The sequence below is a fragment of the Camelus dromedarius genome, chromosome 6 (genome assembly GCF_036321535.1).
Source record: "Camelus dromedarius isolate mCamDro1 chromosome 6, mCamDro1.pat, whole genome shotgun sequence".
NCBI classification, from domain to species: Eukaryota; Metazoa; Chordata; class Mammalia; order Artiodactyla; family Camelidae; genus Camelus; species Camelus dromedarius.
Genome location: NC_087441.1, coordinates 26,245,039 through 26,265,483, shown reverse-complemented (window position 1 = coordinate 26,265,483; position 20,445 = coordinate 26,245,039). Strand labels below are relative to the sequence as shown.

The 20,445-nt window shown below is 40.9% G+C and overlaps 1 protein-coding gene across 4 annotated transcripts in view; it reads right to left on the bottom strand.

Moving 5' to 3' along the window:
* Positions 1-18,024: 18,024 nt before the first annotated feature.
* The window catches only part of SGK1 (serum/glucocorticoid regulated kinase 1), a 105,950-nt gene continuing 103,529 nt past the window's right edge, over positions 18,025-20,445 (bottom strand). For all 4 annotated transcript variants that reach the window (XM_010988702.3, XM_010988703.3, XM_031456374.2 and 1 more), the window contains 3 exons: positions 19,850-20,005; positions 19,656-19,745; positions 18,025-19,240 (listed from right to left, as the gene is read on the bottom strand). In XM_010988702.3, the coding sequence (XP_010987004.1) occupies positions 19,073-19,240; positions 19,656-19,745; positions 19,850-20,005 (414 nt within the window). In that variant the 3' untranslated portion in view covers positions 18,025-19,072. The remainder of the gene's footprint in view (positions 19,241-19,655; positions 19,746-19,849; positions 20,006-20,445) is intronic.

Genomic DNA, 20,445 nt, shown 5'->3' with positions numbered 1-20,445 from the left:
CCTCATAGAAAAAGTGATCGCTGATCTAAGTAAATGTTTCCAAGGTGTGTTCTCGGAAAGATCTCCCCCTGGTGCTGTTCATTTCCCCCCAACGACCTGGCACATTCAGTTACCCTCCCCGGGCTTACCTCCTGGTCTCCTGGAGCAAATTCATCAAGGGATGGCACACCTTCCCTGCCATCAGAGGCAATGAGTTCACAGCTTTTGCAAGTTCCACTCATTTTCCCTTGAATCTTGCCCCTTCCAAGCGCACGGAAAGAAAACCTACCAGAAAGTTATTTAAAAATACTTGTGATCCTGCCTCATTTCGTGTCTCCCTGAAAAGTCTCTCCATTATGGAACAACAAAACATTAATTGTACTTTTGCATCAGAAATTGGCCATCAGAATTATCAACCCAAGAGTTACCAAGTGATCATCGGCATAACTCAAATTCATGCCAAATGCTTCCAGATGGAACATGCAGTTACTGGAGGCTGGTGGTGACCATTCCATTCTAACTTCTTTTCATAATTATGGCGCAGACACAACATTTGATATTCTTGTTTGGAATTTTCTTTTTTGCCACCAGAAGACCATGAAGGCATTATGCTGGGAATGGGAAGCTGCTGGGCCACAGCTGTGCCCCGAGATGCCTGTGCCACATGGAGAGACCAGATGTCCTAGCACTGGGGGGACCTGGGCAGATCCTGATGGGAGCAAATAAAATGGCCCCTCTGTGATGAGCAAAAGGGCAACTAATACGTAACAGACTGTCTCTCTCGCTTATAGACAGTGGCTTACCGACCTTCCCCAGTGAATCAGGGAACAGAGTGCCTTGCTTTTCTCAGGCACTCCGTAAACCATCGCAGCTGTGCTTTCTGAAATACGTGGCTCCGCAAGGACATTCATATAGTGGGAAACAAAGGCAGAATTCTGGGAAACAGGCTGGGGTAGCACTCTGAAATGCCTGGACAGGGAGGGCATGGGCCTGGAGATTATTATACTAAGTGAAGTAAGCCAGAACTAGAAAGAAAAATACCATATGATGTCACTTATATGTGGAATCTTAAAAAATGATACAAACGAACTTATTTACAAAACAGAAACAGACTCAGAGATATAGAAAACAAACTTATGGTTACCAGGGAGAGAGGTGGGAGGAGGGATAAATTAGGAGTTTGGGATTAGCAGATACATACTACTATATATAAAATAGATAAACCACAAGGTCCTGCGGTATAGCACAGGGAACTATATTCAATACATTGTAATAGCCTATCATGAAAAGGAATATATATATAGGTATAACTGAATCACTATGCTGTATACCAGAAACTAACACAACATTGTAAATCAACTGTACCTCAATTTTTAAAAAAGTGCTTGGACAGGAATGGAGTCTGAGAAATACTGGGGACAGAACAGTGTGGAAGGAGATAAGGTTACCTTCATGGGAAAGTGAAAGAATAGAGACATCAGGAAGCAAGATGCTGAAAAACCCACAGAGATGCACACAGAATGACTCTGGATTGCCTGGACCACCTGGGGGCTATTCTTATTACTATCTAGAAGGTCCACGAGTTCAAAAAAATGCAAGAATTAATTCATATAATTACAGTAATTCAAAATGCCAGAGATCATTTGTAGCTGTAGTTAAACTTAAATGCAGCTTTTCTCACACAACCGTAAATAACTAAATAAATAACCCAAACTTAAAATAGGCAAACCCTAAATGGTGCACAAGTTTTATTCTTCCTCTTCTCTATTCAAACGATTTGGTCCAAATCTTTCGGACAAGGTCAAGCAAGGGCAGATGTCTGCACAGGTCAGGGTGGGGAGGTAGAGCAGGATGACCATGCTTGAAGGGTGTCCATGAGAAGAAGTAGCATCTTGGTGTGAGTGTTGGAGCCAGTGGAGAACCAGGTGGAGCCAGGGTGGAAGGGTGTCCCTGTAGGAGGGTAGCCCTGGGGCATCAGAGCCTGAGAAAGGTGAAGGTACCATGCAGAGGAGCGGGTGGCTGGAGCAACAGAGCATAGGTTACATACAGGGGGATTGACCACTTTATGAAATACTTTAAGGATAAAAAGAACAGGTTTCTCACTGTTGGAGCAAGGAGTTACAATCATGCTAGGCAGAAAATAAAAATGAACTGAACTGGAATTAGAGATATTGGTGTAAATTTGTTCTTTAATCTAGATAGATGAGAGAGATACAGAGATAGAGACAGAGACAGAGGAGGAGGGAGGGAGACAAGGAGAGACAGAGACAGAGAGACAAAGAGAGATAGCCCCTGACTCTGTCCACTGAGAGGTCCTGGGAGCAGTGATGCCCCAGGACCAAGTGAAGCCGTGAGCACACCAAACCCAGTAAATGCCATTTTCCATTAAAGGAACCAGAGCTTTTTGGATAAATGGCTGATTTCAGGGCTAGGTTGACTTTTTTTTTTTTTTTTTTTTTGCCAGAAAGTGAAGAAATGCTCAAATTCGTTTCTTTAAGGAACTTCCATGCTGTCTTCCATAGTAGCTGCACCAAACTACTTACCTACCAACGGTGTAGGAGGGGTCCCTTTTCTCCACACCCTCTCCAGCATTTATCTGTTGTGGACTTTTTAAGGATGGCCATTCTGACTGGTGTGAGGTGACACCTCACGGTAGTTTTGATTTGCCTTTCTCTGATGTAATTAGTGATATTAAGCATTTTTTTTTCCCTGTGGAGAGAGTCTATCTTATTTATTTTAACTATCACTTCTAAGAAAGAATCTTGTGTTCAGCCATCCCCCACAATAACCCAATCTGTGTGGTGAGACACGTGCCCTCTCCCACGCAAGTTTGGGTGGGGTTGGGAGATGGCGTGAGGAAGGCTGGGGGGATGTCTGTTTCCAGGATGTGTCCCGGGTGTTGTGGCAGTTGCTGTGATACTGGTTTAAAATAAATGTTATGAGGCTTTTCCCAGCGAGTTCCTTAACCCTAATTTTCCCTGAGGATTCTTTTGTGAAACATTAGTGACTGGAATAAACGTAACTCTTGTCAAGCCTCTAAGAAAATGGGATCTGATCTCTTTGTTTTGCCTGGAAGTAGCCTCTCCAGGCAAGTAAAGTACAGATGTGGCACCTCTCTATCACGATTACGATTACTTAAGTCAACTGAACGGCTGTTCCATTTTCTTACGATAATCTGATTCTAGGACTCTTTCTTCATTATTTTGAAGAACTACAAGAAAACTCAAGAAAACGTATGTTTACGTAATCAAGTTTAGGCAGAAAATCGTCATGTGAGATAAAAATAATAGGTTATGTCTGCAGGACACTTTGATACACTTCCAAATGGTTTTATTTAATTCTTAACATTCTTCAGAAACTATCTGCAATATTTAGAGCTAGAAGAAAATGTGGGGGTTACCTGCCCGGGTCTCTACCTGATAAAGGAATTTCCAGTACAACCTGCAGCCTCCCCCACACAGTTACAGAATGTGATGGTGAATTTTATGTGTCAGCTTGTCTGGGCTAAAGGATGCCCAGAGAGCTGGCAAAATATTATATCTGGGTGTGTTTGTTTAGGTGTTTGTGGAGGAGATCAGTGGTTGACTGAGTAAAGAAGGTTGTCCTCACCAGTGTGAGTGGGCACCATCCCATCAGGTGAGGGCCCAAAGGGAACAAAAAGACAGAGGAAGAGTGAATCTGCTCTCTGCTTAAGCTGCAACATCCATCTCCTCCTGCCCTCTGACTTTGGTGCCCCTGCACCTTGGACTCGGACTGAATTTTTGTCATTAGTTTTCCTGATTGTCCAGCTTGCAAAATGGCAGACCAGGGGACTTCTCAGCCTCTGTTATCACATGAGCCAATTTCTATCTGAAATCTCCCCTTATGGCTATGTATCTATACATATCCTATTGATGCTCTTTCTCTGGGGAACTCTAATTCATGGAGCCACTCCACGGTCACTATCAAGATCTCACGACCTCTTCAGGTTGCTTCAAAGTCTGCCTCCCTTTGATTTCCACCCAGCTCCACTTTGTCCTGCCGCACAGCACAGCAAGATCAGGCTAGTTCCTCCTCTGCACAAATATTTGTGGACAGCTATCACGTTCTCCATCTGCACACCTCCTGCACTCCCCTCTCAAGCTGAAAACCACCCCCAAACTTCTCTTTTTCCCAGCTAGATCGTCACTGTTTCTGCCCTCGGAATCTGGTTTCAACAACTTTTCCATCCTGCTCACTTCAGTTTGAACGGTTTTCTTGAAATATCCTGCTGGAAATAAAACCTCCTTCTGATATTGCCTCATTCATTAGAAATGTGGACCTGATTTTCTTCCAGTCACAGCGTTTCTGTTAATCAGCCTAAGAGCACATTTGATTTTTGGAAGCTTCATAGTGCACTTAACTCATATTGAGACTGCAGTCAATTAAATCGTCTAATGTTAACATGTGCTGTTAAGCCCAACGTTTTTGATTTTATAGTTGTGAAGTTGATTCTTTGGACTTCTATGGGAAACTTTATATGTATTTTTTAAATCACTTTTCATCACATGTGACTCTTTGAATACTCTTTTTGAATTCTGACTCCATCGTTTCACACGCTACAGCTTCTTTTTCTAGCCTCAAATTGTAATTTCAAGCTATTGACTTTTTCTGTTTATCTATTTAGTTTTTTGTTTGTTTTGACTAACTGACCAGTTGGCATCAACCCAAGTATTATCATCCCTGCTTTTCTAGCACAGAGATGTTTTGTAAATGTCTAGAAAGTACTATACAGGTGAATTACTCACTCACTCAACAAATGTTTATTGAGCACTTACTATACAATAGGCATATATGGGTGTCGGGGATTTAATAGAGGTCAGAATGATAAAGCCTGCCTTCAGGAAGCTTGTGTTCTAGGAAGAGACAGATAAATAATTGCAGAGCGGTGCGTAAAGGAAATAAAGACAGTGGGAAGACAGAATAATTTCTAGGGGAGCTGCTTTAGAAGAGGTGGAGAGAGCACATCTTCACCAAAATGTCTTAGAGCAGGCGAGGCAGGCTTTCAGGAAGAGAGAAGGGCAAACACAAGGTCCTGAGGCAGGGAAGAGCTTGACCAGTATGTCCAGGTCCGAGATGCACGATCTGACTTGGTCTCTTTCTGATTCTGACTCTGACCTTGGCCCCCCACACAGCACTTCTTGGGTTTGCTCGGGAGCACTGCCCTGAGCGGAGAATGCCGGCTGCTCAGCCGGATTCACCCGAGCCCTCACCTGGCACATGCGGGACTCCTTCTTTATGGACCACTTCGTAGGTGACTTTCATTTGAAAGAGCACATGGAATCAGGAATTACAGGCTGAAGAAGGCCCAGAAACAATGCAAAAGTGTCCCTTTTCAAAAGCCTCAGCGGCTGTTGGAGCTCAGTAGCGTGTGCGTGTAAGTGCCTATGCGTGTCCCCTGCTCTGACTTTACCGTGTGCATGTGATCTTGCAGGCATCGTCCTTCCACTAACCTTATTATCTCCTTTCAATCTTCTAAAGGCACAGAGTAATGCCCATTCAGCCGCAAAGTCATCTGGAAAATTAATATTGAGGTCTAGTGACACCAGTCTCTTGCCCAGATTAGCTGCGGCCTCGAATTTTCCTTTCCATATCATAGTAAATGATGGGAACACGAGCCAAGGGGAAAACGCCCTGTAGGCCCTTCTCAGAAGACTGTGAGGCAGAGGGAAGCAATCACAAAAGTGTGTTCAGAGCTTCAGAATAAATATTTAAAAACGCTTAGTAAACATGTGTTTCCTCCAAGCAGACAGTAGAAAATAATGTGCCCGTATTTTAGCAGAACTGTCTCGATTCTAGTAATGTTCTGAGAAAGATCTTAACCTCCGTAACTTCCTCTGTAAAAATGAAAAGACTGATATTAGCAGCCTTCAATTTCTGGACGCCACGTAAAGGTTAATGACTGGCGGTTGACTGGATAACACTAAGAATGAAATTTATTCAGGTCAGAGTGAAACACATTCTGTTTCATCGGTCATTCTTCTGATGGGGAAGCAATGGAAATATCAGAACATCTGGGGTCAGCAGGACCTGACTTGAATCCTGTCTTTGTCATTTGCTAGCTCTAGGGAATAGCTATTTGTCCTTGCTAGCCCCAGGGTCCCCTCTGTGACTCAGGGACAACAGTACTTACCCCATTAAATAAGATAATGTATCCACAGTGCTTAATACATATGTAGGTTTCAACAAATGTCAACTCTTTAATTCTTCCCTCCCTTCTGAGATATTTTGAATTGTGTACAGGAATATGTATACACTTAATAGGACAGAAAACTCTTATAACTGGAACATTTGAGACATTTCTTCTGTTCATACATAAAAGGGGGCAATGATCTGAAAAACTGTCTGCAAGGCAAAACTTCCAGCAATGTTGGGAAGACTTTTCTGTTTAGATTGTTGAGATACCCAGAAGTATCCATTCTTTTTGATGATGTCTAAAGAGACACAACCCAGAGAACTGATTCATAGGTTTTAGTGCAGTTTCTTCTTTTAAGTAGTTATGAGTCCTAAGCTAACCAATTAAATTTTGCTTCCTCCTTCATTTGACGAATTGAATTTGAACACCTGTCTTAGTCTGACCCTCAAGACTGTGAAATAAAAATTTACATATAGTCATTAGATGTTCACTACATGTCTTTGAAATGTGAGGAGCTTGAATTTGCATTCAACCATAACAATGTTATACACTATGTTCTCAAAACTTCTAATTTTTGCTTACTTTTGAGTCAAATTTACATTTTCTTCCTCATTGTTTTAAACTTTATGTACCATTTTAGGGGTCGGTAAAATATGAGTGATGCATTGAAAATTGTGTGACCTTTGATCATATGATACTTTAGGCAAAGTATTAATCACCTATTATATACCATGCACTGTAACAGTCTTGGCTTTCCCCGCCGAGGTAGGTATTATTATTATTTCTATTTTACAGAAAAGAAAAATTGAGTATCAGGGAGATAAAATGATTTGCTGACGGTCACAAGAATAGTAAGAGACCACAGGGTTTATTTGGTGTTTCTGACTCCAGATTTCACTGCTTCACAAGATTATTCTAAAACACAGAGCACACGCTTCTTTCTTCTTCCCACTGATTGTCAGGTTTAAACAAAAGAGCTTCAAGATCGTCCACTGTAAACCCAGTGTCCCCCAAACACCCACATACGCATGAGGACAAATTAGACTCTTGTTCTTTCACAACAACAACAACAACAAAATAAATAACAGATAAAACCACAATGAAACAAACATTCTCTTTCCCTGAGCTAAGTAAGTCAATAACATTTGTGTGGTCACTTAATGATTGCGCAGCTCTCTGACTAGATTGCAAACTCCCGGAAGGCAAGATCTGAGTTCTGTTTTGCTTGCCGCTGTATCCCTAGCAATAAGCACAGTGTCTAACATTGAAAAATACTCAAGAGATTTTTTTTTTTTTTAATGGAAGCAATGCTATGAGTGAGTGAACTGTAACAAGAAGATTCTCAGGTATGAATCAGCGATTTTAAGTACAACAGACAGGCAAATCAAGAAGGAAACACATGGCTCCAGCAATGTCCCCAGCTTGTCCTCCGGTGTTAAATAACAAACGTTTATCAAACATTTGGGTTGCAGTTCTGATGAGGACAGCTATACAGGGTGAAGCATTCTGAGTAAAATATGAGTTTATGATCTGAAATTTGGGCTTTTTTTGGTCTTAGCTTATCAAAGTAAAATTCACTGGCAAAACCTCATATAAACAATTTTTATAAATAAAAATCTGAGAGGAATATACTGAGTGTAAGCAAAGTGCCTGAGTAACAGACATATAATAAAGGTAATACTTACCCCCTGAAAAAGAGAAGACACGTAAACTATCAGGCATCATTGTAGCCACTGGGTGGCGCTGCAGACTGATGCTGCTGTTCTTTGGCACATTGTTAAAGGGTGTCAGGAAATTTTTTAAGTTAGGACAGTAATTCCTTATGTGTGAAAGCTCGCTCTTTCATGTGATTCTCACAACAGCTCTAGGAGGAATGTAGCGGATGTATTACTATCCCTTAAACACAGACTTCAGATACCATGTTTAATAAGAAACTGCCTTTCAGGAGATTTGTAACACATTTTAATGGAGCTTTTCACTTGAAAATGGCCCATTCACATTTTGGCTGCACATTCCAGTTATTTATTAGTGACCTTTGGTTCTTTACTCTAGTTTCAGGTGTCTGTCTCATGAAAAGGCAGATCTCTATGGAAGGGAGACTGAAAGAGCTGGTCTATACATTCCTGGTGGTGGGTGCTGGGCTCACTGGTAAAGATAACGTGGATGTTCCCCAAACTCCGTGAAGTCTCTGGTGCCAGAGCCTCAATTTAGCACATGCAGGAAGGGAATAGAAATATTTTACCATTTGCCTTACTAGTCCCAAAAGATAAAACGAGTTAGCATGTGATAGTGTGAAGTGGTCTGTAATGTAGGTTATTACTACTTTCTCTGGAAGCTTACTCTACATTCCAGAAAATTCTTCCCATTCCTAGTCCTGCTCAAACCATAATTCCTATACAGAAGACTCTCAAGCCATATGGTGACACGTGATGTGCCTGTTTGTTAATTAGCCCATCAATGACTTGATAGATTCTTTGCTATTTTCTTCTATTAGTTTAATAGTTTTTTTTATGTTTCATATGTAGGTCTTTTCCCATCCATTTGATGTTTATTTTTAAAGTCATGTGAGGTAGATATTTTCATATAATGAGCTAAATATCCTAACATCATTTGGTAAATAATCTCATTTCTGCATTGATTTGTGGTGTCACTAACCTCATATTCTGTATACCATCTCTCTGTCCCGTTTGTCCCTTTGTCTGTCCATATGTCAATATCATGTAGTTTTAAAATACTGTTTCAATGTCTTTGTAATGTTTTAAGATCTGGTAGATATGGTTTCCCCTCTATGCTCTCCATTTTCTATTATTTCATGTAAATTTTGTATGAAATATTAGTGACTCTTACTCTTTCATATACATTTCACAATTAATTTTTCAATTCAACAACAAAAAATCCTTTTAGACTTTCAGTGGAAGTGTACTGAAACCTATAGATCAATTTTGAAAGAATCAATATCTTTGCAAAATTATGACATCCTGTCCACTAACACATCTTTTCCCGTAGTCAGTCACTTTAATAGAGTTAATTTTTTTCTCTACAAAATTCTCGTTAGGGTAATTTCTAGGTACTTTATATATTTTGCTGTTAACTATAAACATTTTTTTTTCTGTTCTGTTTTCTAACTTTTATTTCTGGGTAGAGAAACCTTATTGATTTGTGTAGGCAGATACTGGATGAGGCAAGCTTAATGAACTTCCAATTAGGTTTTATAGTTTGCTGATCTCTTTGGTATTTCTGTGTAAGTTATTACAACATCTGCATCAATGACAATCTTGTCTTGTCTTTTCTTTCATGATGCTTATATCTCTTATTTCTTTCTCTGCTTTTGTTGTTGTTGTTGTTTGTTTTGCATGGTTGGGACCTTGAAAACTATGTGGAATGTTTTTGACAGTGACAAGGACTCATGTTATGAGACTCTCTTTCCTCCTCTCTCATCTCTCTTTCTCTATCTTTCCCCCACTATCTCTGTCTCTGTTTCTATCTCTAATCTCTCTGTCTCCTTTATCTTTATCTCCAATGCATGATTTTTATTTAAATCTTAAAGCCTAAAGAATAGTAAAATAATGATTTGGATATTCTTTATTTAGTAATATCTTTTATAGCTTACACTTTAAATCTCTTGTTCACATATATATAATTTCATCATGTTAAGGATTAGTATGATGGAGAGCAATTCTTACTCTCTGAATTCAGGAATTTAATTCTTTGAAAAAGTTTCTTGCTTTTAAATGTGAAGAATTTTCAAAGTCAATTCAAATATACATATGCATATTGAGAGGTGTTAAAAAACTGACTAGATAACAAAATTCTCAGTAGGATAATCTGTTAGAAAAGTCTTTAAAGACTCCCAGAGGCCACAATTCTTAACATAAACTACTGTGTGAATTGGGACAGTTCAAAGCATGGTGTTTTCTGGGAAGCATCTGAACCTAGCTGACCACTTCCTGGTTGGCCACGCCAGGTGGTCTATGTGGTCTGTCTGGTTGGAACTTTGCCCTGGCCTGTGAGGAAAGCAGAACAGCTACCAGTATCCCCATTCTATGAAAAAGGAAATTTAACAACATGGTGGAGGTAGAATCTGAATCCAAATCTTCTGGATTGTATCCAGATACGCCCCCAATATCCCTAGATTTCTTCGACAGATTTGACTGTAATGCTATTTGCAATGATGAAAAAATAAAAAACAAAGCTTTTGTGAAAGTGTCACTCACCCTTTCTCTCCTTAAAGAAAAGGTTGGCATGGTGAAATGTCAGGCTATTATAGCACTGTGCCACTCTGTTTTTGTTGGTGAGTAAAGCAATACAATTCTCCCTTATTTTATGGTGTGTGTTTCTTAAAGAAACCTGAAAGAAATTTAATTTGACAGTTTAATAATCCTTTGGGATAATTAGAAACATCTTGAAGTCTATAAAACCAGCATGTGGGACTCTTTACTCAACTTACAGTTCACAGTCCTCCTGCTGCAGTTGGAAAGGGGGTCGTGCTTGGGACTCTGAGGGCACAGGATTGTTCTCTGTGCTTCCAAAGGTGCACAGCTGGAGGAGCTGATTGGAAGCCATGTTTTAAGTTACGAAGGGTCCGTGCAGTAGGTCTGAGTGGTCCCAGCCCCTCGCTCCTGGGACAAGTTTCAGCAACACCATTATTTACTTTCTCGTTAAGTTAAAATACATTTTTCTGTATCTTGACACATTACCTCAGATCTTCTACAGTACAAAAGAAGTGCTTTTAGTCCCAGTTCAGGAAGAAATAAACCAAGGCTCAGAGAGACTAAGAAGCCGAGCTCGGTTTCAAGAATCAGAGGTTTTCTTAATTGACTGTGCTTCCTCTCAACGTATCTTTACTTGGCTTCCTGCTCTCTGGAACTCAGATCAGCTTGGCCAGGTTTAATCCTTGTTCTTGTATGGAAAACAGAAAATTCTTCAGATTATTATAAACAATGTGTGATCCATTCTCTTCTCCCTTGTGAGTGAGTGTGTGGTCTGCTCTCAGGGGGGCCCTTTAATTGTTTCTGGTGATACACCAAAGAGCCTGCCTGCTTCCTTTCCAAAACTGGTTATGGGATTCTGATGGACGTTGGGGCCACCAGGTGTGTGCATATGATTGGAAGCTGGGAACAGACTCTGTTGAACTGGAGAGTGGACTTGGTCTCATCTAATGCCAAGCTAGTGTCCCAGTGAGCCCCTTCTTTCCTTACGATTGCATAGTTGGGGGAAGCAGAGCTTTCAATCTTCAGTGTCTGGGATTTCGTTTTTTTGTTGTGTTGCTCAACGATAAAGAAGGCACAAGAATGCAAAAGAGAAGGAGGGTCGTTGAATTTTACACAATTGGATATGAAGTTACGCTGTAACACTTACAGGTGTTTCTGGCCATAGACTCATTTTATTTCGTCAACACGGTGGCTTTTGGTTTTGATCTTATTGCTTTAATTTCAATGCTTTTAAGAGAAAATGCATTTCCCATGACTCCCGTCCTCTTAATCTAATATGATTTTCAACTCTGGCTCCTGAAGGCACTGAGTTCACGGCCCTGGAGCTAATAGTGACCTCCCCTATCCCTGACATTTTTGTGATTTTATGGTATTAGAAAGGACAAGAGAGTTGATAAGGGAGAGTGACGTAAAGGAACGGGGGGATGGTTAGAAGAGAAAGTATTATCCCTGAATCAGGTCAGCTTTGTGAAAATATTCAGGTATGCCCTAGGCATGAGACAGCTTGGTGAGTGGCAGACCAAGATGACTCCTAGCTGTTTTTCTGTAACAGTGAAGTTGCTGAGCTGTTAGGTCCTAAAGACTGTGGACAAAGCAAAAATCGTACATAGTTGCAAAGGGCAACCTGGAAAGCTGGGTCTCCGGTCTCAGGGAGTCTATCACTTTGTTCTGCAACATGAAACCAGATTGCTGTGTCTTCATCCTGCAGCAGACGAAAAAGAAGACATGCAGTACAAGAGTTACGTTACACCGAAAGTTTTTTAACACTAGAATCACATGAGTGAGATTTTGAGCTTTTAAAAAACATGAACACTTACGGTAACTTAAAAAAAAATCAACCAGCAATCAAGACACCTCCTTTGCTCCCTCTTTTAAAATTCTAATCTTGTGTTATTGTAAGCCTTTATGCTTGTTTATGCATAGTGAATTTCTAAAAGAATACATCAAAAGGCTTGTCTCCAGCCAGGAAAAATTGGGATGTAAATGGCTGAGCAGTGAGGCAATCGTGAAATTATTACTCATTTTGACCCATCATGTTTTTATTTATTTTACCAAAAGCATGTTATCCATTTACAAATGAAAGAAAAATATAAGGAAGCTTCATTGCTTTCACATTCTTTCCTCTTTGATTATTAATTCTTTGGTTTGCCATATTTTAAAAGAGTTGTCACATACACATTTGAAAAATATTTTCTCTAAATTTATTGCAAATTGTTCATTATTATTAGATAGAGTATAATCTAATTCAAGCATTAGATCATTTCTGGATGTCCCTTTGTCATGATCTTTGTCATGATCTTTCAGAGGAAAATATAATCATTGTTTACAATTTAGACTCCAAACTGTTTCCAGCTTAACCTTAATTAATCTAATTAAGTGAACTTGGATTTAATTAATAATTGCCCAAACAAATAGATCTGTACTGGCCTTTGCTAGCAACACTGCAAAGCACCTGGAATCAAATGGTCTGGTTATGGAGGGCGATGACTTTGGTCTCTGGAATGCTGGGTTCAGAGTCTATGACTATCCAAAGTGGCAGTAAAACAAAGGTGAGCAGAATTGTGTTAAATCACCTGGAAGTCATGCCCAAATTGGCAGCCACTCATCTGTTTTATATATGTGTCTGTGAAGTGACACCATGTCCTCATGCTTATGTTCCTTGTTGACAGGAGGTGATTATCTGTGTGTATATTTTCTTGTGAACAGTCTGTACCTTACACATTGTTGTTGCAGCATCATCATCATACCTGCTGCGGGACACTAGGTGGAGCGCAGAACAGACAACACAGAAAAGAGGAAACCGCCCTGCCTGTCAGAGCCTGCAGTTTCCAAGATAAATACACAAACGTATCTGTCTGAACATAGTGTTATAGGTAAACACTAAATAAACATCAAGGATTGCTCCTAGCCTTCCTGCTAAAATCCTTCACAGAGAAGATGTGGAAAGGTGAGAAAACGTATGTTAAACACATTCTTATATAGCAAACATGTAATGGCCAAAGCAGACTTGCAAAGGTCACATGTAAGCTACGAGTGAAGTCTAAGTAGTAGTAATTTAAGTGTTACTTTTGGTGATTAGCTGACAATTTTCATGCAGTGTGAGAAAAACATTTAACCAGTTTCTCAAATTGGACTTAATTTGGATGAGTGTGTTTTTCTTAAGAAGCGTTGTGCTGATTACAACCAGGTTAAGTTTTACACTATTATGCTGCTAATACAAGGCTGGAGGCATATGGGGTAGGATTTCAGGAGCCTTTTGATGGATGAGATGAGAAATTTCTTATCAGGATGGGGGAGAGCTTGCGTCCATGTGTAGCATCCTGCCTCGCCAAGTACGTTGATTGATTATCTATCGGCTGATTCATTACATCTTGGGGATAGTGAAGAAGTCGGTGGGTGGCTTTGGTCCTAGAGGCTGTTGCTGCAGCTGTGAAAAGCACTTCAATAAGTTGAGTCAATTACATTACAATACAAACTACATTAAATGTGCCTTCCTTTGGATTCATCCTTTTTCTTCCTCCATTCCCAGCAACTCATGAAGCTCCATTGATTTTGGGCCTTCAAAATATCCTATCTTTTTCCTGCCACCACCAGGGTGATGACTGTCAGAAGTCTTCTCAATGGCATTATTATTATTATTATTATTATTATTATTATTATTATTATTATTATTATTATTATTATTAATATTTCCAAAGTTCTCCCCACACTCCCCACAACTCTTGGCAAGAGTCACCAGAACACGCCTTTTGGTCACTTCACTTTCCTCATGGAAAACCTCCAAATGCTTCTCTTTACTACCTAGTGAAATCTGAACTTCTCCACGAGGCTTCCAAGAACATCAATCACAAGGTCCACGTCCCGTCCAAAACGACTTCTCGCTGCTTTTCAATATCTTTTTCTCCAAAAATCTACTCAAGATAAGGGGAAACTGAGAAAGGTAGTAAGTGGAGAAAGAAGAAATTAATTAGCATTCTTTGAATTCCATTTCCTTCTGACCTTGTGTCGTGGATACCAGTGAAAAAATAGGCATTGTGTGCATTTTTTCCCCCTAAAGAAACTGAAGTTAGACATTTGCCCAAGTTGCTACTTGCCTGATGCTAGAGGGCAAATGAGTAGAGCTGAGATTCTGACCTCGGTCTGCCTGAGACCTTCTCTTTTTCCAATGCCCCATTCATTGTGCTTATACAGGCTGCCTCTTCCTTGTACAGGCCGCCTCTGTAGCCAGTAGCTGGAATGCCCTTCTTTCTGCCTCATCTTCAAGATTCAATTCCCAAGATGGTCTACCTGGACCCTCCAGATCTTCCTAAGCATCTCTGTCCTAAGCTACCTGAAAACTCAGTCCTTTTCCCTAAACCCCAAATTGGGTAAGATGTCCCTCCTCTGTGTTCCCGTATCATCCTGTTTTTATCACACCACACATTTTTTAATATTTTTGTTGATATATAACAAACATATGGAAAAATTCACGTGTCATAAGTGTTTAGCTTGATGAAATATCAAAAAGCAAAGAGAAGGGGAGAGTATAGCTCAGTGGTAGAGCTGCATGCTTAGCATGTACAAGGTCCAGGTTTCAATCCCCAGCACCTCCAGTTAAAAAAAAAAAAGAAAAGCAAAACCACTTCCTGAAACCACCACCAAGATCGAGAAATTGTGAGTACCCAGAAGACCAGCCCCGTCATGTGCCCTCTTGATCATTATCTCCACCCTCCCCTCCCCAAAGGCAATCATGTCCTGACTCCTATAAAAGCTTTATTTTGTTTGCCTTCTTTCAAATTTTATATAAATCAAATTATACAGTTTGGTTTCCATGTTTGTGAGACTGATTCCCTGTTGCTATATGTAGCCATTATTCATTTGTTTTCATCATAATATGGTATTCCATTATATTTATTCATTTTATCCGTTATATGTATTCATTTTGCTCTTGGTGGACATTTTGAATTGTTCCCGTTTAGGGGGCTAAAATAAATAGTACTACTATAAACATTATTGCAAAAATTTTATTAAATATATGTACATTCTTTGGGGTGTATACCATGGAGCAGAACTACTGGGTCATAAGTTATAAATCTGTCTATCTTTGTTAAGTAGTAAGTGCCAGTTTTCTAAAATTGTGGTACAGTTCACCCTCCTATTGCAATGCATACTTCCAGCTGCTCCTCATCTTTATCAACAACTGTTAATGTCTACATTATAACTGCAAATTCTTTCTCCCTCCCCTCACCCCCTTCTCTTCTCTCTTTGCCTAGCATGACACTTAGAAGGTATCTTAATAAGAGACTAATGAGATAATAAGTTAATGACTAACAAGCACACAGTGTTTGCTTCTATATTCTTGCCGTCACCTGTTAGGTGGCAATATTATGCAGAATAGCGTATTGGTTACAAGCATGGGCTTTGGGGCTAGACTGACATGATTTAACTTCTAACCTCACCACATTCCAGCAAATTACCTTTCTGTGCTAGTTTCTTCACTTTTGACATCACAAGTTTATTCTGAAGATTAGGTAAGTTTTGTCTAAAATGCGTAGACCAATGCCTCATGTCTAGTAGGAGCTCTGTAGTAGTAACTATTAGCGTTATCTCACCCTCAGGGCCTGCATCCTGTTAGGCTCTCCAGAAGCAGAATTGGTTGGTAAGAGTCTTTGGCATCCCCCTGTAAAGCCTACTCTAGGCAGCCAAACCCACAGAGAGCCTCTGGGCTTCTGAGGTTCCCTTTACCCATAATTTACCACCTGCTTTGTACCATGAATGTGTGCCATGTCTCCCCAAGTAGATGGCAAATTCCCTAAAGAGTAGTATTTGACTTATCTCCATGGTAGCAGTGGTTTCAGAGTCCCATTTTAACTTGTGCAAATCTTAGCTGACTGCGTTCCTCCAGACCACATTTGAGCAGCTCCACAGATGAAGTATGGACAAGGGAATTGTCCCTTTGACCAACCATCCTGCTCAAATGAAGTTTCAAATGCTGCCGGGGATGTGCTCCACACCCCTAGATAAAAGATACCTCTGCACCTATGCTATTTGATGTCATAGTGTTTAGTAAATATTTGCCTTTTTTTTTTAATTGACCCTTGTTCTTTCTGGACTTCTGTATTCTCATCTTGTTCACTTCCCACCCACTTGTGTTTGACCTAAGCTCTTCCCATTTGTGTGTCAACACCTGGGATGCCTCTGGCTCATCAGCTCTCCACAGTGTAAATCAGATCATACCTACCAGATTGGCTAAAGCCATAAACCAAATTTCCACCCATAAAAAATTAAAAAGCTTTGTGATCTGTGACTAGCTCCTCTGAGTGATCTATAATTAGATGAGAGTCCCAGCTGCAAGACCTGTGTTCAGATAAAAATGTGATTTAAGCACTTGCTGTTCAAGGAGGAATTCATCACTGTTATTGATCATGAGAACGAGGGGGAAACATGAAGAAAGCCTCCCCGTCAGGGCTAGCCTCCGCCTTTACTAGGAAAGTTCGGACTTTGGACTTTCTTCATCACTCTAGTTGGTTTTGCTTTTGGGTTTGGTAGTGGATTTAATACGCAGCTAATCGCTGTAGGGGTAGAGCAGTAACTGAAATGCAGAGCTTGATCTGGGGCTCACGTTCAGCAAGAAATCATCGACTTGAGGGAGAAGGACTAAGCGATCTCCAAACACCTGTTGAACCAGTCTTAGAAGCCTTGATGGGGAGGTGAGATCTAAGAGCCGTGATAAATGGGAGAATGATCACTACTTTCCCCGGGGAAACCTTTGTGCAAACTGAGAGGTCAGGGTAGAGAGAGTGCAGCTGGCTTAGAGGTTAAAGCAGCAGCAAGACCAAACACTGGAGGAGCCGGTGTGTGCTAGAAATTAGTTAAAGGCTTAAAGTCCAAACAACTTGGATGCAAAATAATGATCTCTTAATATGCCACCTTCCCCTCTCTTACAAGAAATTTTCCAGTGGGACCCAGAGTCAGGTGGGCCCATGCAGTGCTGGGTACATACCAGCTCAAGAGGCTTCTGGTTCAAACCAGAGATGTGTGCCTTCAGGATCCTTCTCTAAGCTGACATTGGACCCAGCTCTGGTTACTCTCAGAAACCAGGAGTCCTGCCAGCTCACTGTTTTTGGAGCAAAGCCATTTATGAAAAACATCCTCACCTTCTTCAGGGGCATTCTCCTATACCTGCAGATTATCTTGATGTCCATTTCAACAAGCTGCTTTTTTTAAAAAAATCTGCCTTGGGGGAGGGTATAGCTTAGTGGTAGAGTTCATGCCTAGTATGCATGAGGTCCTGGGTTCAATCCCAGTACCGCCATTAAAAAACAAATAAACCTAATTACCTCCCTGCTTCCACCAAAAAAAAAAAAAACTAACTAAAAATAAAAGTCTGCCTTTCTCATCAGACTCTGTAAGGGCAGAGATTTGCCCATGGCTGTCCTTGTGAGACAGGTAAATTGACAATGGTTTGTTCGGATGGATTTATGGATGATGACTGACGTCATAAAATGCTGCTAGAAGCCCCGAAGTGTAAACTGGCTCTGAGACCATCCTATTCTCTCCTGAGTCAGAAGCTGATGCTATTGGAGGAAGGAAGCCCATTGAGCTGGAACTGGCAACAGCCATTGCTCTGGTTTTAAGTTTCAAGTGAGTCTACTATTTTCCCCCTCAACTGAAATAGACAAAAATAACACACTAACACAATTTATGTAAATATTTTTCAAGGTTTTATTGCAAACCAAAGTTGGTTTATCACACACAAAAAAAGGTGTGTGGTGGTGGAGGGGGGAAGAATTGTACATATTATAACCATGTTAATTACAGTACATTAAAATGGTGGTTTACATTACAAATAAGCCTGTAAGTTTAAATATACTAGTGTTACAACCCAATGTACAGACTTCCTTTATACAATACATACAATTATCAGGAATGCAAAAAAAAAAAAAAAAAAACCAAACACATAAATAATGCCCATTTTACAGGTGACATTTTAAACAATGAAAACACCAGGCTCTGACTGACAACTGGGGCATTGGTCCATAAAAACCCTTTCTAAAAATAGAAATATTTGTAGCAGCAATGCTTTCTTTAAGCATCTGGATACAAGTCATTGCAAGACCATTTTCAATAAATTTTAGTTATTAACTATATCTTACAAAAAAAAAAACAGTCTACACATAAATTGATCTTCCAAATATGGAAGAAACAAACAATGTCCCACGTTGTAGTGTCCTGCAAGTGTCACATTGATGCTTAGAACTGAGTCCTTCTGTGAGCAAGCACACCACACTCATACAGCTGATCACACAGGAAGTCCACGAGGGGAAACAGAGAACAGAAACACTCGGCACTAGGAAAAGCTTTGGAGCTAACGCGATCTCATCAGAAAAGGCACATTTCATAAGATTCGTTATCACAGCCCAGACAGACCTTCAGAAGCTCCTTCTTAGAACAGCGCCCTCCTTCTAACGAGACCACTGCCTCTGTCTCGGGCGGCACGCTAATGCTCATTTCAGAGATAGCACCACATTGGAAGGAAGGAAAAACCTCATTAGCTCACTGAGGAGGATGTGCTCTTCGAAAAGCTTCCAGCAAACAGTGTGCAATAAGACTGCCAAGAGGTGCAAGCTTCCGGGGATGTGCAAATTCTCTTTTAAGATGTCCTGTCAGCGGGCGGCTCCGCCAAGAGGCTAACTAAAACGTTCCCAAAACACACGGAAAAATCCTCTGCAACCAACCCCAAGACTGTTCAGAGGAAAGAGTCCACAGGGGGCGCATAGGAAAAGCCCAGGAAGGCCTCGGCCGCCTCCTTGACACTGGCTGTGAGGAGGATGCTGTCGGGAGACCGGCCGATGGAGTTGGGGACCGGCTCTTCAGTGAACTCGGGGTCAAAGTGCCGTAGGTCACTGGGTCCACTCTGTCGAGGGAGAAAACACACTCGGTGTCAAGAATTCACTGTGCAGACAGGGCAGAAGTCCTGAGATCCCCAGGCCGGCTTTAAGTACTGGCGCTAAGTCTTCAGGGCACTACACGGAAGCCTCCCATCCCCCACCACTTCAGGTACAGAGTCCAAAGCCACACCACATTCACACTATGGGGCTCAGGCTTACTTTGGGCCTCTCGGTGCTTTAATTTATAAGTGTGTTGAAAAATCATGTGAGCTTTGTTGAAACAAAAGTTCTACTTTTTTTGTAGGTAAAATAGATAATGGTTTATGAATCAAATATCTGCCAATTTATTCCTGGAGGGCTACCCTTCCCCACCCCTCCCAACTCTGACTTAAAGAAATGCCCTTTGGGCCTCGCTACATCAGGAGAGAGAGAGCTACTCACCACATTTGGGTTAAAAGGGGGAGTAATCTTCTTATTAATGAGATCATCCCAGTTAATGAGGGAGAAGAAGACGTGATTCTTAATCTCCATCTGTTGAGGAAGAAACACGAGTTTAGACAGGCGACATTCAAGAAAGGCGGTGAGGTCTAGTGCTTGGCCCAGACAGCCCAGGAGAACAGGAACACATTACTCACAAAGTCATCCTTGGCACCCAGCCTCTTCGTCCTGTCCTTCTGCAGGAGGCCCTCTAGGACGTGTCTTGCAGAGTTTGTAATATTTGGCTTCAACTGGAGGGGCTTGTTCAGAATGTTGTCGTACATCTCAGCTGTGTTTCGGCTATAAAAGGGAGGCTGAAAGAAGGGGGAAGGCTACTTAATACTTAATTGGAAGTTCTGTAGAGCATCCATTACCGATTAAGTCTTAAACTGGAAACTGGATTGGACTAAGTCTTTCCCTTAATAGGTTTTCTTTGCCCTGGAGTTTTAAGTGTCTACTTTGCAACTCTTATCAGGGCGTAGATGCCAATAAGCCATGTTTTTCATTCTCACATAGGTTTAAGTGCGGCCCATATATAGTAAGCTGAATTTACATAAGAAAAATCCACCAGGGAGGTAAGCATTTACCCTAAGACACTTAGAGAATAACCTACAGACCTGTCTTATCAGCATTTGATAAGTTAACTGACAAAGGGCAAGACACAATGAACAGGTCTGCACTGGAGCCTGTGTCCCCAGATAAGCCTGGATTTGCAGACTGCATTCTAGGGAGCATTCATCAACCAGGAGCAATA